The 18,904-nt window shown below is 45.8% G+C and overlaps 2 protein-coding genes across 9 annotated transcripts in view; one reads left to right on the top strand and one right to left on the bottom strand.

Moving 5' to 3' along the window:
• TIGAR (TP53 induced glycolysis regulatory phosphatase) overlaps window positions 1-3,982 on the bottom strand; it is a 28,578-nt gene extending 24,596 nt beyond the window's left edge. For all 3 annotated transcript variants that reach the window (XM_083440947.1, XM_083440945.1, XM_083440946.1), the window contains exons 1-3: window positions 3,856-3,982; window positions 2,868-2,905; window positions 187-308 (exon numbers count right to left, since the gene is read on the bottom strand). In XM_083440947.1, coding sequence (XP_083297073.1) covers window positions 187-308; window positions 2,868-2,905; window positions 3,856-3,902 — 207 coding nt within the window. In that variant the 5' untranslated portion in view covers window positions 3,903-3,982. The remainder of the gene's footprint in view (window positions 1-186; window positions 309-2,867; window positions 2,906-3,855) is intronic.
• A 2,974-nt stretch (window positions 3,983-6,956) lies between these two features.
• On the top strand, window positions 6,957-15,245 carry PARP11 (poly(ADP-ribose) polymerase family member 11). 6 transcript variants are annotated; one of them, XM_083440924.1, is made up of 8 exons: window positions 6,957-7,367; window positions 7,794-7,940; window positions 8,995-9,115; window positions 10,251-10,326; window positions 11,568-11,640; window positions 11,728-11,858; window positions 13,355-13,506; window positions 14,870-15,245. In XM_083440924.1, exons 2-8 carry the CDS (start codon window positions 7,797-7,799, stop codon window positions 15,181-15,183), a joined length of 1,011 nt encoding a protein of 336 aa, XP_083297050.1. In that variant the 5' UTR covers window positions 6,957-7,367; window positions 7,794-7,796; the 3' UTR covers window positions 15,184-15,245. The 6 variants fall into 6 exon arrangements, with proteins under 6 accessions (XP_083297050.1, XP_083297052.1, XP_083297048.1 ...); XM_083440926.1 differs by having other exon boundaries at window positions 7,003-7,127; window positions 7,794-7,896; XM_083440922.1 differs by having other exon boundaries at window positions 7,005-7,127.
• The last annotated feature ends 3,659 nt before the right edge of the window (window positions 15,246-18,904 follow it).

Genomic DNA, 18,904 nt, shown 5'->3' with positions numbered 1-18,904 from the left:
AGTAGCATCTGGACTGAAGGAGAAGATAAGGGTACTTTGAGTCCTGCTGTGAAAAATTTGAGAGGCACTTGGACGATAAAATCTCTCATATTCACAAAGAATTAGATGCCTCACAAAAACAAATTAAACTGAAATTACAGAACGTCTGATCTTGCATAATCCCAATTGCATCCTATACAAGCTTACCTGCTTTGCCCGAAGCAGATCACTTGTGAAGACATGAGTAAATTTTATATTACTGAGATGCAGGCCAGCTGCATTGGCTTGTCTGAAGCCAGTCTCTGAGAGGGGCTCATCTATACCTTGGCCTATAGGAGTCAAAATAAAAATAGAATAGACCAAATTATTAAGGAAAGCCTGCTTTACCAATCATCAACTTATATACAGACAATTTGTACATGTATCAGGTCCCTCCACTGAAATTACTGAGAATCCTTTAATGTGCAAAAACCCCATCCATGAAATCTTTGGCTTGACCCCTTAGTTTGTAGACAGAGAAAAATCAAAATTGTACTAGATTCATTCCATAGCCCTTGTCTTTTCCCAATCCCAATCCACATGTTCCAAATTCAGATGCAATCTTGTCGGAGCAGAGACCTAGCTTTTGCTTTTGTTATATTCTTCTCAAAAGTACCATATACATGAATGGCATGGTAGAATTCATGCATGCTTCTGAAAATTCCATAAATGTCTGCCTCTTCCCCCTCTCCTGCGGCCTTTCTGAATTCTACAGAGGAAAAATTTCTTATTAATTTTTGCCTACTCTGCTAATTTGAAAGGGTTCACTTGCTTAAAAATACCACATTTTTTGCCCTATAGGGCGCACCGGCCCATAGGGCGCACTTATTTAGGGGGAGGAATAAAAAAAAAAAAAATTATTTCCCCCCCGAGCCCCAAAGAGCAAAGAAGCCATGATAGCGAGCGGGATGGATCCCGCTAGCTGTCCTGGCTTCGTTTTTAGCCTTGGGGCTGGGGGTCCGGGAGCGAAGGCAAGGTTACGCAACCTCGCCATCGCTCCCGGAGCTTGCGGGCGGGGGAAGCCTGAGCTTCCCCCGACCCCAGCCCCCAGAACGGGTCTGGGAGCGATGGCGAGGTTGCGCTCAACCTCGCCATCGCTTCCAGAGCTTGCCGGGCTGGGGCGGCCCCCCGAACAGGCTGCTATCCACAAGCCTAGGGAGCCCGGCGGGAAGTCGCGCCGGGCTCCCAAGGCTTGCAGAGAGCTGCCCGAAGCCCGGGGTGCGCCCCTCTGCGCTCCCCAGGTTTGGGGCTGCAGGCTGCTATCCACGAGCCTTGGGAGCCTGGCGGGAACTCCCGCCGGGCTCCCAAGGCTTGCGGATAGCTTCCTGAAGCCTGGAGAGCGAGAGGGGTTGGTGCACACCGGCCCCTCTCGCTCTCCAGGCTTCAGCGAAAGCCTGCATTCGCCCCATAGGACGCAGACACACATTTCCCCTTCAATTTTGGAGGGGAAAAAGTGCGTCCTATAGGGCGAAAAATATGGTAGCTCTGCACAGAATGAACACATCTGTCTCACACTCTTCTTGCCAAGTTAGAACTGAACTGCAATTCTCCCAGGAAGGCACGTTATTAATTTCTGGTTTTGAAAATTTGAAATTGGGTCACCCCAATCTAGTCTTTCTTGTGCTCTAACCACTGACCCACAGCAGTTACACTGCTGGAGGTATCCAATAGTTATTAAATTTGTTCCTATGAAGCCTTGACTGATAAAGAAGTTGTCACACAGAAAGATGACCAGATTTCAAGGTACTACTGAGCCGTGTCAGCAAAGGCATTTAAAGTGAACAGAGTCTAGGGAGAAGATAAATCCTGTTAACAATTTACTGAGGATACTAAACAAAAACAGTGCATAATTTAAGGAGGAACAGAAGTTTTTATCTTTCTTGCACAGCAGGGAGACATTCAACCAAACATACAGAAGAAAACTCCCTCAGAACTGCACAGCCAATCAGAGCATGTGCTATCTCAGCAAACACCATGCCACTTAGGTTTTAAGCAACACTTCTACCCCTTCAGTTGACTTTAACATTAACAGAATTAACCCTTTAGCTGCACACAGAATAACGTTGCAACTCCAACATTTACTACAAATGAAAGAACTTCATTGGCTCCCAGTATGTTTCTGAGCACAATTCAAAGTGTTGGTGCTGACCTGTAAAGCCCTCAACGGCCTCGGTCCTGTATACCTGAAGGAGAGTCTCCACCCCCATCGTTCAGCCCGGACACTGAGGTCCAGCGCCAAGGGCCTTCTGGCGGTTCCCTCCCTGCGAGAAGTGAGGTTACAGGGAACCAGGCAGAGGGCCTTCTTGGTAGTGGCGCCTGCCTTGTGGAACGCCCTCCCAGCAGATGTCAAGGCAATAAACAACTACTGTATTTTACTTTTAAAAGACAACTGAAGGCGGCCCTGTTTAGAGAAGTTTTTAATGTCTGATGCTGTGTTTTTAATAATCAGTTGGAAGCTGCCCAGAGTGGCTGGGGAAACCCAGCCAGATGGGTGGGGTATAAATAATAAATTATTATTATTATTATTAATCTTGCAAATCTTCACCTGATGTTTGAAAAAATGCAGGGCGACACACAGAGAAATGATATCTGAGACCACTCGGTGATGGACTTAGTCTGTTCTCAGGATACTGAACGGAAAAATGTTTCTGCCCTGCTTTTTCAAAAAACCATGCCCAATCTAATTAGGGCTCTGTGTGCAACATAATCAGTTGACTACAAGACAAAGCCAAAAATATTTGCCAAAATATTTCAGCATTTAATGAGAGTGCAGAACTGAAGCTAAAGGCAATTGTGACTTGTTATGAAGCATGACTTATTACTCTTGCTGCAACAGAAGAGACACACACCTTGCAGAATCTTCTCTTTGTTGTATCTTGTTTCCCCACTGAAAGAGACAAAATATTTTCAAAAAAAGAACTCTTATTTATGGAGACAACTTACATAACACAGAGGAGGAGGGTAGAGAGAAAGGGAAGGGGTAGAGCCATGCTGGAAGTCGCCACACCGTAAAATTCAGGTGTTTATTTTCCTTACTGGTCAAATTGAAAAAAAATATGGTTCAGCAGATTGTGGCTGAAGCGGACTGCGCATACCATCTATTGCCAACCCCAGACACTAGTCAACACACAAGCACATGTACAGACATGGACTCCCCAAAACACTTTTTTTAAAAAAAAGAAAATAAGTGAATTTATAATGCATGAACGTTCATATAATAGCAGACAACCCACCTGAAGCAAGGGAATAAGGGCAAGGCTGATAACCAAGTCAATACTTAATTTGCTGCATGCACATTTCAACAGGGAACCTGGGAGGAAGCCAGGCTCATTCCTCAGCTGAGGAACATACTGCAAGCTATTTTTAGATTTATTCTGCCTCTCTTTAAACAGATCTCAAAGCAGCATATGAATTATTTCCCTGGGGAGGTCACTTCGGTGCAGCTAGCACAATCCATTGTCTCTGAAGACAGATGGATGCCAACAAATGTCTGATTTTTTTTGTATTTATTGATATTATCCACAAGTTGAATGAATACAACTTAAAAACAAGATTAAAATACATTAAAATGTTAATTTATGGACCTCATAGGTATCTAAAGCCATTTGCACATGCAGAATGAGAGCCTACACAACACAAAACACTGTTGCTGTATGTAGGCTTTATTGGTTCTTTATCTTATATTTTGGAAATCCAGTCCCCCCCCCCCGCCGTAATTAGCATGCTTAGCTTATATGTAAATCCAGCCCTCCTTTCCGTTCCCGAGACGCCCCCTCCCTCCCCCCCCCCGCCCGAGCCAAGGGCAAGAGGCGGCCGCGTGAGGGGCGCCGTACTCACTGCCGGACGACGGTTAAGCCGAACGCGGCCGGCCTCATCCTGGCCATTCGCCCGCCCGGCAGCCGCGCTCCGGACCCGCCCCTCCCCCAACCCAACTGCCGGCCGGCTTCCTCCGCCGCCGCCGCGCGCGGAGATGACGTCACGCGGCGCGCCAGCCTCTCCAGCCAAGGGGCGGGGGAGAGTTAATGGTTCCGGATCTGAGCCGGAGGGGGGGGGGAGGCACGGGGTAAATACCGCAGGACACCCGCCGGCCACCTTCGTTTAAAGTAAAAAAGTTCTGGTTTTGGCAGAATAAAGGCTCGCGCTTGCTCAAGGCTAGCCCTTAACGGGTGAACAACATCACCGCTTTGGTTTCCCACGTGCCTCGTCCCCCCCCCCCCCCGGTGAAAGAGAAGCGGGCGGGAGTGCCCTTTGGCAGGGCCGGATTTAGGTTTGTTAGGATCTAGGCTACTGAAGGTAACGGGGCCCTTGATATGTCCAGCTGTCCTTGTCAACAACAAATTGCCCCTGTTTCTTGTGTTGGATATATGGTAATTTATGGACCTAATAAGTATCTAAAGCCATTTGCACATGCAGAATGTAGGCACCCTATATATAGAATTGAGCAAACCAGTGATATTTTAGGGAGCAGGCTAGCAGGCGGGGCAAATGACTTACATCATAGGAGCCTACGCAACACGAAACACCACTGCTGTATGTAAGGTAAAGGTAAAGGGACCCCTGACCATTAGGTCCAGTCGTGGCTGACTCTGGAGTTGCGGCGCTCATCTCGCTTTATTGGCCGAGGAAGCCGGCGTACAGCTTCCGGGACATGTGGCCAGCATGACTAAGCCGCTTCTGGCAAACCAGAGCAGCGCACGGAAATGCCGTTTACCTTCCCGCCAGAGCGGTACCTATTTATCTACTTGCACTTTGACGTGCTTTCAAACTGCAAGGTTGGCAGGAGCAGGGACCGAGCAACGGGAGCTCACCCCGTTGCAGGGATTCAAACTGCCAACCTTCTGATCAGCAAGTCCTAGGCTATGTGGTTTAACCCACAGCGCCACCCGCATCCCTATATATAGAAATGAGTAAATCAGTGATATGGTAATTTATGGACCTAATAAGTATCTAAAGCCATTTGCACATGCAGAATGTAGGCACCCTATATATAGAAATGAGCAAATCGGTGATATTTTGGGGAGCAGGCTAGCAGGCGGGGCAAATGACTTACATCATAGGAGCCTACGCAACACAAAACACTGCTGCTGTATGTAGGTTTTGTTTTATTTGTTTTCTATCTTATATTTTGGAAATGTACATCTAGTTTTTTCCCCCTTTGAATTTTTTTTTTTGGGGGGGGGCTAAGTTATAGCTTGTTTAGCTTATACGTAAACCTGGCACTGCCTGTTTCATTCACAGACCTGTTGCACATGGTGCGGCAGAGTGGCGGCCCGAGAAAGTGCTTTCTGCTTCCCTGTGCCTGCAGCATTCTCGGGATCGCAGCCTTTCCCGCTCTCCCCCTGGCACCAGGTCTGCCCTTCTCTTCTGGCGGCAGCCACCGCACGGCCCGCTTCGCGTAGCAAACGTCCGACCAGATGCTGCCAGGGGAGAGAGAGAGAAACGCATATCAGCGCAATGTGGAATCTTCGTAAACGTGCCTGGCGCGGGAAGCAGTCCTGCCGCTTGGGCCTTAGGCAACAGCAGCACGCGACGGGCCTGGCGTGTGGAGCGGAGGCAGTGGCACGCAGGCGGCGGTGCCCTTCAAAGGCACAGCAGGAAAAGCAACGGGCAGCAGCTCCAGAGCGCCCAAAAAATCGCGAAAGCGAGCTCGCATTCCCTTGCAGGCGAGTCACTCTACCACTGCTCAGTGTTGTGGCTTCGCGGGCTCTGTCCATAGCAGTCAACCGTCCCTTATTTGGCAGGAAACTCCCTTATCCCAGCGCCGTGTCCCGCTGCTGTCCCTTATTGATGATGGCCCTTAAATTTCCCAGGTTTCATGCTCGCCCGGCTCAGGAGGGAAGCAGCGGCTTGGGGTCCTCTGCCGTGAGAGAGAGCGTGCACACGAGCAGCCGCGTCTCCATCTCTCCCTTTTCCCCATTAGGGGCACGTCGTGAGGAGACGGGTGGCGGCGGGCGGGCAGGCAGCCCCTCTCTTGTGAGACTTCCACCGTGCTGCCAGGGGAAGCCAGAGGCGGCAGCGGCAGCTGAGTAGGCGGACTGAGGGAGAAGGAAGAGGAGGGTATGGGGAGGGACGCAGAAGGGCGGCACTTCAGCAGCCACCGTGGCGCCGCAACCACCTCATGGTTGCCGCAGGTGGCGCGGGCGAGAGTCTCTCTCCCAGGCCGGGAAGGGCAGATGGAACTCCTGGCACCAGGACGACGGCAGCCCCGACGTGCTGCTTAGCACCCCCTCCAGCATCTTAATGTAGTGATTTCCCCCTCTGCATCCCTTTCATAACTCTATTTTTATAAATCATTTGTCCATCCATAGTTCCAATTTTTACTACAAGTTTTCTGTCAATCCTCCCAATGTATGTAACTCTTGACAATAGCTTTCCAACTAAATTATAAACTTTCCCAATTCTTTATTAAAGAGGTCCTCTTCCTGGTTTCTAATTCTGCCTGTAAGCTTTGCCATCTCCACGTCGTTCATCAGTTTTGTCTTTGGAGATTAATCATAAAATCCAAAAGTGGTAAGAAATTAGACAGTTGGAATATTCTAAGGGTGCCTCCAGACTCAGTATTTTTCAAGAGGGATTTAACTTCATACAAGAACTCTATGTTTGTACTGAAATGAATTAAAGCACTTTGTTGCCCTGGCACAAGAAATCAATGTTTTTTTTTAAAAAAAAGAGGTCCTCTTCCTGGTTTCCAATTCTGCCTATAAGCTTTGCAATCTGGACGTCGTTCATCAGTTTTGTCTGCCCCTCTTCTTTGGTGGGAGTTGTAGACCCTTAGGCTCATCTAGTCCAACCCCCTGCAAAACACAGTCAGTGGCAGCCAAAGCAGCCTGGCTCCATCTTATTTTCAAATCTGTCAGTTGACAGCTCTGGCTCTGACAGGTGAGAGGCGGCGGAAGGGGCGGACCCGAGAGGGCGGAAGCGGCGGGGAAGAGGGGGGCGGGGCGCGTCCGTCCGTCAGACGGGACAGGCCACGCCCCCTCCCCGCCCCCTGCCTGAAGAAGGGAAGCTCCGCCTGAGGGGGCGAAGGAGGAGCGGCCGCCAGGTGGCTCTTCTGCCTTACATGTAAACAAACGGCCCCCGTTTCCCCGGTTCGGCGTGAGGAGAAGCCGGTGGGGATCCCGTTCTCCCCGCCCGCCGCCGCGGCCTCTTTCCTCAAGGCGGCTCCCTGGGCCAGGGAGAAACCGGCGCTCTGCACATGCTCTGGGGCACCGCCGCCGCTGAAAAGGCGAGAGCAGCGGGGCGCCCCCGGATAGCGCTGGGGAGGCTGGCTGCCCCGGGGGGCTCGGGGTTTAGCGCCGAAGAGGCGGGTTTCCGAGCAGGGGGGGCAACTTGAAGTATTGAGGGGGCAGGTAAGCCTGATCGATCACCAGACAGTGCCTCTCAACTTTTGGAAGGGAATCCGGCCCCCTTCAAATGTCTTATTTGGGGTGGGGGGAGGCAAAGGGACCACGCCCCCCCCAAAGAGCCGGCTCCGATGCTCCCCAGTTGACTTGGGGACCACTTGTTCCTCCCAGGATGCGCCCCCGTGGATGTCTGCAGGAGAGGTGGCAGAACAAGGTGTTGGGATTAGGAGGCAGAGGTTGACAGGACACCACCCGGAGTGTCCTTAAAGGGCTTTTCCCATGTGATTTGAGTCCTCTATGAGGATCTGTAAGAACTCTGCATCGGTTTTAAACTTTGGAAATGTTTGCTTCCCCCCCCCAAAAAAAATTGCAAGCCAGCGAAAGCTTTTTGCTACCAGGATTTCACTCGTGCGATTGCTCTGATTCTTTCAGGAAATGTCTGGACCGTTTCCAGAGATGTCTCAGGGGGCAGATGACCTCTCTCATGATATGGCAGACCCCCTCGAAGAAATGGACACGTCGGATACCCAGTGGGGTTGGTTTTACTTGGCTGAATGTGGCAAGTGGCATATGTTTGAGGTAGTCATTTCTGTAGATAGCCCACCCTGTTCAACATTCTGTTTTCCTGTCCTTGCACTCTGCAAAGTAGGTTGTGGTTTTCATTTCGCAGATGGAAAAGTGAGGCTAAGAATCTCTTGCAAGTCGTAGTATATTTTATAAATTTTATATTAAAATACATGAATGAACAACAACGTGCTCTGCTGGAAGTATCAGAGGAATCAACTTTTATACAAATACAAATATATGCACAATTGGAAAACAGTTTTAGGTGTTAGTTTCAATACCATATTTTGGTTTACAAAAATCAGATAACTGATTGCCAGTTCTTCACGTCTCTGCTCCTCCACATGCAGCTGCTGGGTGACCTTGGGCTAGTCACACTTCTTTGAACCCTCTCAGCCCCACTCACCTCACAGAGTGTTTGTTGTGGGGGAGGAAGGGACAGGAGAATGTTAGCCGCTTTGAGACTCCTTCGGGTAGTGATAAAGCGGGATATCAAATCCAAACTCTTCTTCTTCTTCTTAGCAACCTTTTACATTATATTGTTTACTCTTGTCTTCACTTAATTTAGATAGCTTTGCTTATTGCCATGCTTTCTTTATCAATTCTTTCGTTGTAGGAAATTTTGCAGAATGCCAGTTATTTGCAATAACTGATTTTGTGATAGTGGATAAATCAATTCCTTTGACTTCAGTGGTGCTTACTCAAATCCAGTTGTGTGTAGTATTGCAGTTCAAAACAAGGACATTGTTCCGATTAATAATAAAGGTTGAAGGAGACCCCAGCCTACAGCTTTTGCAGAATTATGCTGGGTTTATTAGGTGTAAGATGCCATGAATGCAAAATCTCAAACAAAGAATGTTCTAAAATTTAAATGAGAACTTTGGCAGTTCTTCTGTACTTCCGACATTTACAGAATCTTGTAGCTGAAAGTATTAAAACTACTGAGGCACCTATGTATCTATTCTCCTAAATTCTTCTAAAATTCACTCTAAAATGCTGTTTATGTGCTACTGATTATTGGGTCACTTGTTTATAACCTTTAAAGGTGTGCTTTTCATTTGTTTTGAAGACTGATTCTACTAGCCAGTGTTCACTTAGCAGTGAAGACATTGAAGGGATGTTCAAAATTAATCCACAAGGTTCCATTTCTTTTACAACTGCAAAATTCGACTATGTGCTGGACTTTTCAGGTATGTATATCTATTTACTGAGAAGGTATAAGACATTTATAAGCCAGGGGAAATACCCTATGTTGTAATTGGGAAGTTTTCTGATTGTGTGGGTGAATAATTAACAGAGAACTTTTACTTGTAGTAAGGCATATGAAGCAGTGACTATGCTGAAGATAAACACATTTGTATGGGTTACTGCCTGGGAGACTTACTTGATTGATTTTTATCACATTATCAGTGGTTTACGACATTTTAAAACACAAGTTTAACTTATTCTTACACCCTTATTAAGTTCACAGTACCTTAGCATTGGGACACGGGTAGCGCCGTGGGTTAAACCACAGAGCCTAGGACTTGCTGATCAGAAGGTCAGCAGTTCGAATCCCTGCGACGGGGTGAGCTCCCATTGCTTGGTCCCTGCTCCTGCCAACCTAGCAGTTCAAAAGCACGTCAAAGTGCAAGTAGATAAATAGGTACCGCTCTGGCGGGAAGGTAAACGGCGTTTCCGTGCGCTGCTCTGGATCCCCAGAAGCAGCTTAGTCATGCTGGCCACATGACCCGGAAGCTGTACGCCGGCTCCCTCGGCCAATAAAGCGAGATGAGTGCCACAACCTCAGAGTCGGTCACGACTAGACCTAATGGTCAGGGGTCCCTTTACCCTTTACCTTTTACCTTAGCATTTGGTATGGCTTATTCTGTGAGCTGCTCTATGTGTCCTGCCTAGAGGTCTTAAAGACAAGATAGGATAGAATGCAGTAACTCAGTATAAATATAGTGCGAATCAGGAGTGAGAGCAGGATACTAACAAAAGGGAAAGTCGTCCCCCCCCGCCCCCAGTGTGTGTTTCCTTAAAGCTTGTAAGAAAGGGCAAGAGCTACATTTGAACAGATCAAATTGATTTACCTACAATAGATTTTGATTGGCTTGTGAACTGATCATTGGTGCACTTTTATGTGCTGTTAACTAAAATTCCCATGAAAGAACACTGAAAAAAGTGCTCGGCAAAATTCTGTCTGTCCATTTTCTAGACCAGCTTTTCCCAACCTGGTGCTCTCCAAATATTGGGACTAAAACTCTCATTACTCCTGATCTGGAACGCACCAGCATGTGGCAGGCTGATTTAGATTTTGGCTAACTCTGGTTTTTTACACAGGGATGAAACAAACTAACCAAACAACTGGAAAAGAACGTCCCATAAAAAGAGCTCCATTTTCTATCACTGCCTTCAGGTAACAGTCACTCACATTTTCCTTGTGACATAGTTATTTTTTTCTTTAAATGTTTTAGTGTTAGGTCAGGCTTCCTCAACCTTGGCCCTCCAGACGTTTTTGGCCTACAACTCCCATGATCCCTAGCTAGCAGGACCAGTGGTCAGAGATGATGGGAATTGTAGTCTCAACATCTGGAGGGCCGAGGTTGAGGAAGCCTGTTTTAGGTTAATGCTGATAGTCTCCCCCCCACCTTGAGTATATTAAAATGCAAAAGACAGATGAAACTATATTCACAGTTCATCACTTGGTGCACCTCAGACATTGTGAAAACAAATTGTCGTAGCCATTTTGCAATATCTGATGCAATTTATACACCAGCCCTATATTTACTTCATTTCTCTTTTTTTCTTTTTAACTTTGCATCCCTGAAAACTTTCAGTTTTGAATGAGCTCTCTTGCAGTCCGCCGAGCAAAAGTTATTTTGTTCAAGCCTCATTGAATAGAAGCTGTGCAAAGCACATTATTTATTTCCTTGTTTTCATCTCTCTTCCTGTTTTGATTAACTTCTTGATCATCTAAACGAGTAAGATATTCAATAAGGAAAAAGGAATGGGTAGGTGAACCAGATTTAATTACTTCAAGGGAAAGAGCTGCAAGTCTTTTGGGAAACCCATGCCTTCAGTCTCTGGTTTCTGGCCATAGATCTCTGCTTTGCATGCAAAAGGTGCCACGACCAAAGCTTGATGTCTGCAGGCAAGAGACCCCAGTCTGAAATCCCGGAGAACCACTAGCAGTCAGCATCATCAGCACTGAACTAGATGGGCCAGTGGTATCACTAGGTTTAAGGCGGCTTCCTGTGTTCCTAACCTTTCCAGAACTGATTTTTAAAAATAATCTAAGATCATTTCCTCTTCAGGTGACCTCTTACATTTACTTAGTGTTCTGGGTTCTCCCTAGGACAGAGAAGTGGGAATAAGTTAAGTAACCTCTGCCCCTTGTAGGAAAATTGGAGAAAACATAACTAAATAGGCACCTCTAAAACCTTAGGTTCTAATTCAGCAAATCAATTAAGCACATGATTGACTGATTATTTTTCTTTTTATTCTGCCCTTATTGTTCCAAAACAAAATCCAAAGAGGAAACTAAAACTCTTTCCAATCCTTTACATTTTTGTAAATGTACATTTTGCATTTTGTGTAGTATTTCTGTCTTGAGTGGGGGATGTGACAGCGTACTGACTACTCCTTTTGTGCTTAAAGTTTCATCTGTGAAAATCAGTCTATCCCCATGCCTTCACACTGGGAGAATGTAAATTCAGAAGAGCCATACCAGGTAAGACCTTAGTAGGTTATTTTGAAAACGTTAGAAGCAAAGGACTTAATTCATCTGGGTAAAGTTCCGTGTTTCTCTCTCCTTCAGCTAATTACTTTGCATAAGCTGACAAATGAATATAAGGAGGTTGCTAGTCAGTTTGGGAAAACGATGGATAGTAATCGGATTAGAAGAATTCAGAGAATTCAGAATCTAGACCTGTGGGAATTCTTTTGCAGGTGAGACTATTTTTAAAGTGGTTTTTGTGCTAAATAGCATCTCTTTTAAAGACAGATCATTTCAGTATTTACATTGACTTAACTTCAAGCTTAAAATTCATGTTTCCTTTCGTTCATTCTTAATCAGACCTGTCTTTATCTGCCTTGCAGTGCATGTCTTTCATTCTTTTCTCTATTAATACATTGTGCACTGAGCCTCAAACTACATAAATGGCCAGTGTCAACCCATATCTCCTACTAGCTCACCCTGGTAATGTTTTAATTAAAAGACAACATTGTTATTGTGGTCCTGACAGTTGACTCTACAAGTTTTGGTGGTGGTTGTTTTAAAAATTCTTTACCGCTCTTCATCTGAGGATCAGAGGGCAGTTTACTGTATAAAAACACAAAAATCCATCGCATAATAACAAACAAATTCAATACTGACTTGAATTGGCCTGCTCAAATGTCACATTTCAATTCAAAGTCCCCAAATATTGTTATTGAAGGTTGCAGGAGTTGAAGGCAGTATTTAAAAAAACTGGACCAGTCTGCACGTTTTCTTCATCACATAAATGCCACTTGAAATGTTCTTTGCATGATCTTTTTACATAACATTGACTCATCATGATTTTCCCTTGATCTGTTTTGAATTTCCATGCCAAAATATATCCATGTCATTAATGTGCTAATTCATAAAGTGCTCTGGCAGCAGAAACCTTGTCGAAACCAGTATGGTTTACTCATCCATTCAATTAGACCGGCATAACTTAAGTAGCCTACCTGCCAGGGGAAAACAACAACAACTTTTCTGAAGCCTCCCTGCCTGCTTATCTAGAAACATGTCTTACCACAGGCAGCTGGGCAAGTGTCTGCTTACATCCCTGTAAAATGTTTTAGAAATTGCCATTTTGGGGCCTTTTTAATCACCTTTTTAATAATTAGTTTCCTAGCTGTATGCAGATACTTACAGAAATACATTAAGCAAAGATCTGCTATTTGTTTTGCGTAATGATTTCTCAGCCAAGAACCCCACAAGAGGGAATTCATTGGTCTCCAATGGTTGCGCCGAAACTATTTTATAGGTTAGCACCAACAATATTTGCTAGAAGTAGATCCGTTAATGGTTTTTGCATGATGAATTATAGTGATATCCCAGTGTTGTTTTTTTAAAATTTATTTAGGGCTCTGATTTATAAAATATCAAATTTCTAATGTGTGCGATTGTGTGGTAGAAAGGACTGTATTAGTTCATACAGCTGGTGTATGGAGAATACTACTTTTGAAATGTTACCTTGTGTAACTAAAAAAGCCGCAAAACATTTCTGCAAGTGGAAGACTAGTTTATCAGTGATCTGGCCCAGGCCTCTCCCTGCGTTCACAAGTGCAGTCTCCTGTCTGCAGTCTATTTTTAAAAGGAATTTACTACCTCTTCAACTGGCTTTTGCTTTGCCCACATTTTTATTCTAGTAGCGCATTTCCATTACAAATTGTTTGTTATTTTGTCCTTTTGACAGGAAAAAGGCTCAGCTAAAGAAGAAAAGAGGTGTCTCCTTCATTAATGAACATATGCTGTTTCATGGCACCAGCAGTGAATTCGTGGAAGCCATCTGCATTCATAACTTTGATTGGAGAATCAATGGCATGCATGCTGCTGTATATGGAAAAGGCAAGGAGCTGCATGAGATATCTTTTATGGGTTTGCATGCACATTATGTTCTTGCAGCTTTCTCCTAGTTAAATGTTTTACTACAAAGTAGTTTCATGCTGCCCTTGTGAGCATCCCTTAATCTGAAAAAAAAGTCTTGCTAAGGGTCAGAATTGAGAGCCATAAATTAGAGCTAATCCCAGAAATTAGATCCGCGGCAAATCACCAATAAGTTCCCAAGCACACCCACTAGTCCTCGAGTGAGTGATGTTCCAAGGAAGAGTAAGCAAGGACTGGAATTGGCGCTCCATGATCTGGATTTCTCTGGAAGCTTTCCACATAGTCCCAGCAACCAATCGCAGCGCAGGTGATGCATATACTGCTTCCACCTCCAGCTGCTATCCAATGGTGCGGGTCAGGAAGTGCGTGACATATTTTATCGTGTGTTTCCATTGATACATGTTTTAGGCCATGGGTTGGCAAACCAAGGGCCGCGGGCCGGATCAGGCCCAATTGCCTTCTGGATCCGGCCCATGGACAGTCTGGGAATCGCCGCGTGGCCCGCCAGTGTGCACGTTCTTTCCCTCCCTTACACAGTGGCGGCGCCTCCTCCCTCCCTCCTCCTGGCTTTTTCCTGCCCTGCCTAGAGGAGGAAGGGGGCTGGGCTTTGTTGGTGCCAGGAGCAGCAGCGCTCGAGCGGCTGCCATTTTAAGCAGCCCCTCTCCGGAGCCTTTTTGCGCACTGCTCATCATCCCTCCGCCGCTGCCGCCAGCCCCTGCCACTCGCAAGACACAGGTAAGCAGCCACCGAGGTTCGTGGTGCTCTTGCATCATTTTTCCCCCAAAATATAGTCCGGCCCACCACAAGGTCTGAGGGACAGTGGACCACCCCCCTGCTAAAAACTTTTGCTGACCCCTGTTTTAGGCGATAGGTAAAGGTAAAGGGACCCCTGACCATTAGGTCCAGTCATGACCAACTCTGGGGTTGGTACAGCTTCCGGGTCATGTGGCCAGCATGACTAAGCCACTTCTGGCGAACCAGAGCAGCGCACGGAAACGCCGTTTACATTCCCGCTGGAGTGGTACCTATTTATCTACTTGCACTTTGACGTGCTTTCGAACTGCTAGGTTGGCAGGAGCAGGGACCGAGAAATGGGAGCTCACCCCGCGTGGGATTCGAGCTGCTGACCTTCTGATCGGCAAGTCCTAGGCTCTGTGGTTTAACCCACAGCGCCACCCGCATCCCTAGAAGTGGGGATTTGACACGGTTGCCATTTTTGGCAGCAATCCCATGTCTCTGATCATGTGTGGTTCCACCCTCAGGCTTCAGTATGTAGAATGACTGTATTTCTAGACTATGCTCAAGCACTTTTCTCTTTCTGTAGGGACGTATTTTGCAAGGGATGCTTTATATTCCAGCCGCTTCTGCAAAGATGACTTGAAGCATGGCAGCACATTACAGATTCATGGAGTTGACCTGCAACTTCAGATGTATTGGAAGCATAAAGTGATGTTTCTCGCTCGTGTATTGACGGGGGACTATGTCAATGGGGACTCCAAATACGTGAGACCACCTTCAAAAGATGGGAGCTTTGTGAATTTATATGACAGCTGTGTAGACAGCACTTGGAACCCACGGATTTTTGTCATCTTTGATGCCAACCAGATCTATCCAGAATATTTAATAGAGTTCAGCTGACTGAGCTGAGTGGCAGTATTTAATCTGTTTGCTAAAGAAAATAAAACTTACTTCGTGGATAAGTGTTTGGCAGAATGGAAGTATGAAGCTTGACTAACTTCAAATTTCAGATCATTTAAATTTCAAATCCTTCATAAGCACTGTTATTGATGGTGCTACATTACATATGGCCATTAATCTTGGAACTTGGGCCAAATAGGAGTTGAAAATATCAGGGCAACAATTGGTTCAGCTTGCTTACTTCACAATCCGTCACCTGTCAAAACTGGCTGTATCATAAAATTCAAGTAACCGGCAGAGCTGGGTGGTTCTTCAGTAGGATTGTAACATCTAATTTAAATTTATCCCTGTGATAAGATGATCAGCCGTTGTGACTGAAAGTAAGATATACTGCTCATATGCAAATGGACATTTTTAAAAAAATGGGAATTAGTTTTGCATGTTATAAATCCTACAGCTTTCCTACAGCCACCAGTTCAAAGTGTTGGTGCTGACCTTTAAAGCCCTAAACGGCCTCGGCCCAGTATACCTGAAGGAACGTCTCCACCCCCATCGTTCTGCCTGGACACTGAGGTCCAGCGCTGAGGGCCTTCTGGCGGTTCCCTCACTGTGAGAAGCCAAGTTACAGGGAACCAGGCAGAGGGCCTTTTCGGTGGTGGCGCCCACCCTGTGGAACGCCCTCCCATCAGACGTCAAGGAGATAGACAACTATATGACTTTTAGAAGAAATCTGAAGGCAGCCCTGTTTAGGGAAGCTTTTAATATTTGGTGTTTTATTGTGTTTTTAATATTCTGTTGGAAGCTGCCCAGAAGGGCTGGGAAACCCTGCCAGATGGGTGGTGTATAAATAATTATTATTATTATTATTATTATTATTATTATTATTATTATTATTACAGGGGCACAAGTCCAAGGAGATGGTAGGCTGTATGGGGTAGAGCTAATCGTCAGACCAAATATTTGTGGTAGCATCTTGTTCCAGTCTCAGAAAAACCAAAAGCCTACATTCGCACAGGAATAATGAGAATGGGTACATGACAACATGGTCATGTAACGAGGGCTCTACCCTGTGTCTGAACTTCTCTATAGTGGGGTGGGAGTGCTGGGGAAAAATTCATACCTGGCAACCCATGCGCCCCTTTGGTTTCAGAGAGTACATGGTTTTAAAAGCCCAGGGCACAAATGTTCACGACCCTCTAGCGGCTACGGTGGCTCATTTACCAGAAGCAATGTATTTAGCATTAACTCTGGATGTGTATACTCAATTCTGACCAAACTAAGCCTCCTAAAGCAAAATATACTTCAGGATTAACCCCCCATATGAGTCATTTAGTCCACCCCTGCAAATAACAGCCGTAAAACCTGCATTCCCCCCTTACTCGATTTAACAGCATCCCACTGTATATAGAGTCTCATGATTCATGCTGTCACTAAAGAAAAAAATTATAGATAAGCCGTCTCCTCTGGGGCTGAGTGTTACGTTATTTTCAGCTCTCCCAGCACCAGCCCCATATTTAATGCACTATCGTGTGGACGATGTAGCCAGGTGAACCAACATCGTCCCACTGAATTCAATGATATCTGGGACGCTTCTGTGTGTTATACTTGGGGCTTGCCCACATGCCTGGAAAGCAGGGACCCAAGAGGTTTTCCACTTACCTCGTACTTTCTAGGCACAGGTCTGAGCGGTTTTGCATTTGCCCTATGGATTACCGTATTTTTTGCTTTATAAGACTAACTTTTCCCCTCCTAAAAGGTAAGGGGAAATGTGTGTGCGTCTTATGGAGCGAATCCAGGCTGCGCAGCTATCCCAGAAGCCAGAACAGCAAGAGGGATCGCTGCTTTCACTGCGTAGCGATCCCTCTTGCTGTTCTGGCTTCTGAAATTCAGAATTTTTTTTGGTTGTTGTTTTCTTCCTCCAAAAACTAGGTGCGTCTTGTGGTCTGGTGCGTCTTATAGAGCGAAAAACACGGTATTCCACCCCACCCCACCCGGAAAATGTGATGTTTACCACTAAATTGGAAGAAATGGCAATCTGTGGAGCCTCGATAAGGAAGCGGCTGTTTTTAGAGGAAGCACTGTGAGGGGAGAGAGACTTTGTGCTGTTCATCAGGCAATGGCTTTTCCCACCTGCCTTGCGCCCCCCACCAGCCCTAGGGGCCTTTCCCACACCATGACATTAGGAACAGTAGAAGCAGCTGAGAAGAGAGAAGAGGAGATCAGGGGTATTTTAAAAAAATAATTTTATAAGTTGTGTATCTTTGCTTCTCAATTTGTATTGCATTATTTTATTCACTGTTGACTTGCTGTTATTTTTATGGATTCTAGTTTCAGAAATTATTTATTGTAATTGTTAAGAGTGAATTTCTGTTTAATGTTTGCTGATATTTAATTTTATTGTGTGCTATTATAATCTAATGGATTATTTAATATTACATTTTTTTTAGATATAACTTGTTTATTTTAAAGTTTTTTTTTATTATGGCATTTTTGTATTGGATCAGATTGTGTGGTGTGTGGGATCTTTGTTGTTTCTTCAGCTTGTAAACCGCCTAGTGTACAGTAGTATAGAAAGACGGTACAGTGGTACCTCGGGTTAAGAACTTAATTCATTCTGCAGGTCCGTTTTTAACCTGAAACTGTTCTTAACCTGAGGTACCACTTTAGCTAATGGGGCCTCCCGCTGCTGCTGCTGCACAATTTCTATTCTCATCCTGAAGCAAAATTCTTAACCCGAGGTACTATTTCTGGGTTAGCAGAGTCTGTAACCTGAAGCGTCTGTAACCTGAGGTACCACTGTATACGAATTAAAAGTGAAATGAAATGAAACGGCTTCAGCTGGCTGGCTAAACCAGGTGAGGGTAGCCGATGGGTCTTGAACCCGGGACTAATAGTGGATCCAGTGGTCAAGGTGGTTTCTACATGATTCTATGTGCTGTTAGTGGAAGGGAGGGGCAGATGGGGCTCGTCAACCTGGGAAGGTAGACATCTAGGAGAAAACTGATCCTAAACGTCAGCTGCCTTGCGGGATACTTTTCAGAGAAGAAAAGGCTAAGGAGCAAACCCTACACAAGTCCAGAGTGGAGTCCCTAAGACAGTTGGACAGTGCTTTGTATTCATCCTTCCTGTAACTCCTGCAGACATAGAAGCTGGTGACAAAGTGTATTGCTCTGATTTACTTTGGACCACATCAGTGAGTTGCGGGGGGGGGGGGGAGTCTTGTCGTCTGGGCAGCCCAGGACCTCCAGAAACACTGCCCAGCCTTGCACCCTGGGGAGATCACTTCGGTGCTGGTAGCGCAGCAAAAACACTGCAGGATGCAGCTGTTGCCAACCAATCAGCTTGGCGTTGATACCAGGAAAGGTACTAGGGCAGATAATTAAACGGTCAGTCTGTGAGCACTTAGGATGCTGTGGTTCCTAAGCTGCAGCCTAGAATAGCATTGGCTTTTTTTGCTGCTGCATCACACTGTTGGCTCATGTTAAGCTTGTGGTGTACTAAAACCCCCAGATCCTCCAAAACTCCGGCTAGACTCGCTCAGTGGTTTCATGTAGATGTTAAATAATATAGGGGATAAAATTGAGCCCTGAGGAATCCCACATTGAAGGCTCCATGGAGCCAAAGAATTCCGCATGCATCGCCTTCTGGAAATGACCTTCCAAGGAGGACCAGCTGCTCCAGAAGGATAACCAGCATGAAAGTTGCTGAAGGTTGTGGGAAA

The sequence above is a fragment of the Podarcis tiliguerta genome, assembly GCF_965153285.1.
Source record: "Podarcis tiliguerta genome assembly, chromosome: 5".
Lineage (NCBI taxonomy): Eukaryota > Metazoa > Chordata > Lepidosauria > Squamata > Lacertidae > Podarcis > Podarcis tiliguerta.
The sequence above is the reverse complement of the archived record's forward strand: the minus strand, read 5'-3'. Positions and strand labels throughout refer to the sequence as shown.